Raw genomic sequence first — 7,220 nt, forward strand, 5'->3', positions numbered from 1 at the left:
GTCATCACTACCTCCAACCCCCTCGCCGCCTCCGCCTCCACCTCCGTCACCGCCACCGCCGCCATCGCCGCCGCCGCCGCCGTCACCGCCGCCGCCATCACCCCCTCCGTCACCCCCTCCGCCGTCGCCGCCGTCGCCGCCGCCTCCCACTGCCGCGGCACCGGTGTTCCCACCAGTGGCTTGGAGTCTCAACCCGTCAGTCTCGCCGTATGCTGGCGGCATTGACATGGTTCTCCACCGCACGGCCGGCGACCCACAGGTGGCCTACTTTCCGGCCGAGTACTCGGTGACGATCGAGGTGGCGATATTCGGTGCGCCGAACGACGCCGAGGCGTCCGAGATTGTGTCTGTGCCTGCCAACGCATCACAGAAGCTGACAAACGCGGTGACGTTTACGTCGCCGGCGTCCAACTCGACGGGGTACCACCAGATGTGGGTGGTGCGGCGGCGGGCTGCCGACGGCGGGTTGATCTCGCGCCAGCTGTTGGCGTCGATGCTGACGTATGTGGAGCATCAGTGCTTCGACACAAACTTTGTGTACTACGGCGGGCGCTGCCAGCCGTGCAGAGCGTTCGAAGGAGCATACTGCCCTGGCGGAGCGCGGTTCTGGCCAAAGACCGGGTTTTGGTCGCCGTCTGAGCGGGTGCTGCCGTCGCGGTGCACTGTGGAGGCGTCGTGCCCGGGCGCCATGGGCGAGATAGCGAATTATCCGGCGCGTACGCTGGTGACCGGCGAGCGGAAGACGGACATGTGTGCCGATGGATACACGGACGAGTTCTGTTCGGTGTGCGCGGACGGGTACTTTAGCGACTTTGGAAGGTGCCGGGCGTGCGGCTCGGAAGAGTCTGCGGCGGCAGAGCTGAGTCTGATGGCGATTGTTGCGGGCGGGCTTGTGCTGATTGTGCTTGTTGCGCTGTACTTTTTGTCTGCACGGCACCTTGTGACGGCAGTGGCAGTGGTTGTGACAGTGCAGCAGATTGTGCTCGTGTCGCGAATTGGGCTACAGCGGCTTGCCGAGGGGTCGTCGTCTGAGCGGTTCGCGGTGTTCATTCGGGTGATGTCGATTCTCAACTTTGAGATTGAGATTGTGCGGCCGGGCTGCACCGTGCCGCGGATCTCGTTTGTGGTTGTCTACCTCGGCACGCTTGTCATTGTCGCGGTGTCTGCGATTCTGTTCCTTGTTACAGTCTGGCTGCGATCATTGCGGACCCGGCGCAGCCGCTCGGTTGCCCCGAGCACCAAGCACGTTGCGACGGAGAACTTGGGACAGGTCTCCCGGGCTGGCTCGGACCGTGGTGTGGCGCTGGCGACGATCTGGGAGTCGGCATCCTCAGCGTCGTCGTCGTCGCTCTCCTCGAGCTCGTCGCATGTGGCGTCGGATAGCACAACTTCGTCGTCATCGACTACCTCCAGCACCTCCACTGGATCCGGCTCGGTCTCTACGGATGGCATGTGTGAAGAGGAGCAACATGAGGATGTGGCACTGCGGCGGTTGTCGGAAGCATCGTCAGGAGGAGTGTCAGATGCTATGGCGTTGGCGATGGTGACGAGGCCCAACGCCTCGGGTCGCAGCGGTGGGGATGCTTTGAGCTTGTCGATGATGGTCAACCACTCGAACGGAGCAGGGCCTCTGCTCAACCGGTCGGGTGCGTCTCATACCTCCTCGCTGCTATCGTCGCGGCGTGGCGGGGCTGACACGACGCTGCGGGAGCGGTCGATTCACGCGATGATTATCCTCGGCGCGCTGGCGTTTCTGCAGGTCTCGCTCCGGACCATCCAGGGCCTTCACTGCGTGCGAGTCGGCGACGGGTCACTTCGTCTTGGAGTTGAGCTCCGGCAGCGGTGCTTTGAGGGTGACCACCTGGCGTTGACGATGGTGCTCGTTCCAATGGCGCTTGGGTTCTGCCTCGGGTTTCCTGTTCTTTGCTGCCTGGTGGCGGTTAGGACGTACCAGCGGCTGGTGGGCGGCAAGCTGGACTCTGTGGACTCTGCGATGGAGGCTTATGGGTTTGTGCTCCGCGGGCTCAAACCAAAGTTTCTCTGGTTCCGGACTGTGCAGCTTGTGACGACGCTGGCGTTTGCGATGGAGACTGTGGTGGCGCCTGCGGGCGAGGTGCGTATTTTTGCGGCGGGGGTCAACTTTTCTGTCTCTGTCCTCCTTGTGGGCTTCCTCGATCCATTCCTGGAGCGGTGGCACTCGCTGCTTGCGATCTGCTCGGGAACTGCGAGTGGTGGGCAGATTCTGTACTTTTTGTTTTCCGAGGACCAGACGTTGTTTGGGATCGGGGCTGTGTTGCAGGCTGTCTGCTTTTCGCTCGCAGTGGGCGCAGTTGTGCTTCGGGTTGTGCTCTTCAACACCAAGGTGATCGCGGACGAGGAGGGCGTCGACACTGGGCGCACCGAAAGACCCGAGGCTGGTGTGCTTGTGGCAAAATCAGAAAATGCTGGTCTTGGGACGTCGTTCTCGTCGTCGTCCTCGTCGTCATCATCCTCGTATAGATCGTCGTCGTCGACGTTATCGTCGGAGCCGCCGACGGTGGGCAGGCCCATCTCGCAGGTCTCTGTGGCCGACTTTGGCGTCGATAGCCGAACGCAGACGAGGCAGAGCGTTGCGACACCAGAATCGCACGAGCCACGAACGGCGAGCCCGGCTCTGCGGCGGGCAGTGACAATGGCTGATACCAACGCTGCATGTCACTCGCCTATCAACGCCCGCGGCAAGTTGGCGTCGGCTGACGAATCACTGTTTATAGCAAGTTTGCCGCGGCATCGTCGGCGGTCGAGGAGACAGCCGTCGATTGTCGAGGGTCGAAAGCCGGAAGGCGAGCGAGTGCGGCGGCGACACCGGTCGCGCGAGCTGTCATGCGAGCAGTCGTCATGCGACGGAGCGGGTCCGCCGAATGTGCCACGGCGTCGGAATATGTCCGTGTCCAAGTCGCTTGCGGTCGGCGTGGGCGGTATGGGTAACGAGCACCGCCGCCGTGGCCGGCATCGCAGCCGCAACTCGCTCTCGCCAAGTGGCGGCAGCATGCCGATGGGGCCGTCTCGATCGCCGTCGTTTGCGCGCGAGGCGGTTGCCAGAAAGGTCCAGGACGCTAGGTCCCGCGGCAGTTCGCGGGCAATGTCGCGCGCCGGATCGTCGGAGAGCGACGGCGTTGGTGATTCGGTGCGAATGTCTGCGCCGATGCTGCATGAGAAGGCAGGCTAGGCTACATCGCGCCACGCTCCTGATCGGCCCTGGCCGAAAAAGCCGAGACCGGCATGAGTGCGGCACCGACAGCGCGGCCCTCCTCTGCCAGAAAGTTAAAGGTTGCGGCCGCGTTGATCGAGTCCATGGCCTCGACGGCAATGCCGCGTGCGCGAAGCGGGTCGAGAAGATGATCAGGGAGGCGGACAATGGACTTGCCGGTGCCGATGAGGAGCAAATCCATCCTTGGATGCAGAATGCGCGGAAGAATAAGGGCATCCAGGGTGAGCTCGTCGGCCGAGGCCACATCCCACAGCAGCGCCAGCGAGGGCAGGACCAAGACGCCTCCGGCCACCTTGGTGCCCGAGACGGTAAAGCCACGGGCCGAGTAGCCCGAGATCCTCACCACCTCGTCAGGTGCAGGCAGCTCAGGAATAGCCGCAATAGCCTCTGCCTCGCCGTCTGCAGCAGCATCGCCATCGCCCACCGATCCCGTCCCATCCGCCGCCCCATCCGCCGCTCGTCCCATCGCCGCCGGCTGCTGGTCAAAGGCCGCCCCATCCGCCGCTCGTCCCATCGCCGCCGGCTGCTGGTCAAAGGCAAGCGGCTGCGCATACGTCCCGTCGTTGAAGGCTCGGATGCGCGCCTCGTCCTCCGGAGAGAGCTCCCGCTTGGCACAGGTACAGGCCGTGGTGTGGAGCTGTCGCAGTGTTGCAGTTGCGGTGCGGGTCGCTCGGAACATGTCGGGCGAGCGGGTTGAGTGGTGAGGTGGACGAGGGGACCGAGGCGTGGCGGTGACCAAGCGGCGGCGGCGACTCGGCGGCGGCGACTCGGCGGCAGCGGCGGCGATTGGGTGGGTGTTGGGGGGGAGTTTGGCTGGCATGTGGGAATTGCTTCGATGTTTTACGTCAAGGGGGGGGGGGGGGGGGAGAAAGGGCGTGGATGAAGGTGTGCATCACGTTCGGATGGTACTTCACATCTGGGAGAGGAAGCCGGCGTCGAGGCGGTTGTCGAGCTCGACCTGGGAGAGGCGGCGGGCCTCGATCTGCTTGAGCTCGTCACGGGTGGCGACCCAGGTGGCGTGGATGGGGGCGAGCTTGGCGCGGAGCGGGGCGAGACGGCGAGGGAGGAGGCCTGCTCGTGGATCTCGTCGAAGAGCTCCTCAAGCTCGCGGAGGTCGTCGTTCGCGCGGGCCTTGTTGGCCTCCTCGTACTCGACCTTGCCCTGCAGGTCTGCGAGGGCCTTGTTGCAGTCTGCAACCCAAGCGAACTTCTGGGCAGCGTTGGAGCGGGCCTTCTTCTTGAGGAGGGCCTCGCGCTCCTGCTCGAGCATCTCAACGGACGACTCTGCGGCGTAGACGGAGAGGGCGGTCTTGAAGTACTTGCGGATGATGAGGTTGAGGCGGGCGATGGAGAGGTCGACGACTTCGGTGACGACCTTGGACTCGCGCTGGGCGCGGACGGCGTGGAAGGTCTCCGAGGCGGAGCGGAGGACGTCGTTGATCTTGGAGGCAGCGTCGATGTGGGCCTCGGTGTCGTGGAGGAGGCGGAGGGCGACCTCCTCCTCGTGCTCGGCGAGGCTCTGGTTGAGGCGTTGCTTCTTGACGAGGAGGTTGATGGAGCGCGAGACGGCGTTCATGCGGGCGGCCGAGCGGTGGGCGCCGAGGTAGGCGTCGGAGAGGTCGTCCATGAGGCGACGGATGTGCTCCTCGAGCTTGGCGACGGTCTGGACATGGTTGTCGTGCTCCGACTTGGCAGTGGCAAGCTGAGACTCGAGGTTTGCGGACATGGCCTCAAACTTGCGCTCCTCCTCGGCCTCCTGGGTGCGGACCGATTCGAGGCCGGCGCGGATGCGGGCGCGGTCGGCGGCGGGCTTGACCTCGTTGATAGAGAGCGAGAGGGCGCGCATCGAGTGGAGGACACCAAGGAGCTCGGCCGACTGCTTGGCCTGGCGGGCGGTCTGGTTGATGGCGGTGTCGACCTCCGAGTAGAGCGAGCCCTCGGCCTGGGTCAGCTCCTCGGTCCAGTCGACGACACCACGGCGGTCCTCAAAGTCGCCGCACTTTGCGTCGGTGACCTGGACCTTGGCCTTGAGCTCACGGGTGTCCGGAACCTCGATGGCCTGCAGGGTGGCGAGCTCCTGGACAAGTGCGCGGAGCGCAGCCATAACCTCCTCCTCGCCGTCCTGGTTGCGGGTTCCGGCGTAGACGTTGAGAACGTCCGAGACGCGAGAGGCGATGAGGTCAAAGACCTGGGCAAAGTCCGGGTCGGCCGACTCGGCCATGGACTGGACCTGGTTGCGCAGCTGCTCGAGCTGCTCGTACCGGCCAGGCTCGGACGCCGCACGGCGCTTGTCGTCCTCGTTGAGGGCCTCGTTGATCACGGGCGGGAGCGCTGAGTCGATCTGCTGCACAATGGGTGACTCGTCAAACTTGGGCTCGACTTTGGAGTCCGACTCGAACTGGCGGAGGAGCTCGACGACCGAGTCGCGAATGTCCACCAGCTCCTGGGCGCGGGCGTGCTCCTGACGGCGGGCGACACCGGTGGTGAGCGCAGCATGAAAGTCGACATCGAGAGCAGATGTCGACACGACAGCCTGCCGCGACGGCGACGGCGACGCGCTCACTCGCTGATACGACGAGGTCATGGGCGCAGCCGGCGACGGCGACGAGTACACCACAGGCGATGACGGGTAGTACGAGACCGGCGAAGCGTACCTATCCACCACCACCCACCACACGAACCATAACAACGGCATTGTCATCATCGTCGCCGCACATTGTGAGTCATGATCATGACGAGACGATGAAAATAAATAACGGGGAGGGGGGAGGGGGGGAACAACCATTGATTCATGATGGATGGTAACAAATGAGGTAACAACGATGGTAACAATCATGGTAACAATCATGGTAACAATCATGGTGACAATCATGGTAACAATCATGGTGACAATCATGGTAACAATCATGGTAACAATCATGGTAACAATCATGGTAACAATCATGGTAACAATCATGGTAACAACCATTGATTAACGATGGATGGTAACAACCATTGATTCATGCGGTTGGCAGCGAAGAATGGGCAAATGACTCTTTGTCAACAAAGGGAGCAACAATTAATTGATGGTGGCATGTGATGGATGGATGATGCGCGGTGGCAGCGACCAACGGCTCATGATTCGGGAGACGGGGTCGGGGGGGGGGGGGGAAGGGGGGGCTGGTGGGAGTGGGGGAGAGGGAGATAGTATGACGTACGAATTGTAGGAGGTAGAGGGGGAGACGGTGGACGGACCAGTAGCAGTAGGGGTGGAAGTGGTGTTCGTAGCCGTCACTGTAGCGGTGGTGGTGGTGGTGGTGGTCGGCAGAGCCGAGGCAGCCGTCGAGGGAGAGCCGCTGGCGACCGAGCCACCAGTAGGGACAGCAAAGCCGGCGTAGGAGTAGTTGGAGACAGGACGGGGAGCAACCGGAGAGTAGAACATGTTAAGTGCTCCGGGCTCGTACACGTAAGAGCGGCGGCGCTGCATCGGCGAGTTCCCGTACATGGCGGCAGTGGGGTGGTGCTCCCTCTCGCTCCCGTCAAACTCGCCAACAGCTGCCGCATCGCTTTGCGACCGTCAGCCCCGTCCCGCCCCACCTCCCCTCATCCATCCGCCCCCCGATCCAGCTGGTGTTCGGCTCGTGGCCATCAGGACAGACTCAGCTTCTGCTGTTGTTGACCGAGGTAGGGAGAGGTTGCTAAACTTGGGGACGTGGAACGGTATAGGGGAGGGGGGGACTTGGGCGTGTCGATCTTGTGTATAGGGAGGGGGACGGGTGTGCCTTTTGGCCGCATGATGTCTCCCCCTCCTTGCTGATGTCGATGCCAGGCATATCACCGCACCGATCATCTTCTTTGCGCAACTAGCTGTGTATGTTGCAGGGGCTAATGTGCGGACCTCTCCAGTGGCGTTCCACATGGGTTGGCGTGGCGGCCGGCTGTCGCCACCATCGCCCCCTCCCCCAACCCCAACTAGGGTTTTTTTTCAGGGG

The 7,220-nt window shown here is 63.2% G+C and overlaps 3 protein-coding genes across 3 annotated transcripts; 1 reads left to right on the plus strand and 2 right to left on the minus strand.

Moving 5' to 3' along the window:
- Window positions 1-165: 165 nt before the first annotated feature.
- On the plus strand, window positions 166-3,162 carry AMSG_10050 (uncharacterized protein; the record flags this gene model as incomplete). Its single annotated transcript, XM_013898435.1, has 2 exons — window positions 166-3,110; window positions 3,146-3,162. The coding sequence occupies exons 1-2, from the start codon at window positions 227-229 to the stop codon at window positions 3,160-3,162; spliced, it is 2,901 nt and encodes a 966-aa protein (XP_013753889.1). The 5' UTR covers window positions 166-226.
- Window positions 3,163-3,209: 47 nt separating this feature from the next.
- AMSG_10051 (NADH dehydrogenase 1 alpha subcomplex assembly factor 3) lies at window positions 3,210-3,929 on the minus strand (the record flags this gene model as incomplete). Its single annotated transcript, XM_013898436.1, has 1 exon — window positions 3,210-3,929. One exon carries the CDS (start codon window positions 3,927-3,929, stop codon window positions 3,210-3,212), a length of 720 nt encoding a protein of 239 aa, XP_013753890.1.
- Window positions 3,930-4,160: 231 nt separating this feature from the next.
- AMSG_10052 (uncharacterized protein) lies at window positions 4,161-6,733 on the minus strand (the record flags this gene model as incomplete). Its single annotated transcript, XM_013898437.1, has 3 exons — window positions 4,161-4,283; window positions 4,307-5,903; window positions 6,669-6,733. 3 exons carry the CDS (start codon window positions 6,731-6,733, stop codon window positions 4,161-4,163), a joined length of 1,785 nt encoding a protein of 594 aa, XP_013753891.1.
- Window positions 6,734-7,220: the final 487 nt, after the last annotated feature.

This window comes from Thecamonas trahens (genome assembly GCF_000142905.1).
Source record: "Thecamonas trahens ATCC 50062 unplaced genomic scaffold supercont1.55, whole genome shotgun sequence".
In the NCBI taxonomy this organism is placed as follows: Eukaryota; order Apusomonadida; family Apusomonadidae; genus Thecamonas; species Thecamonas trahens.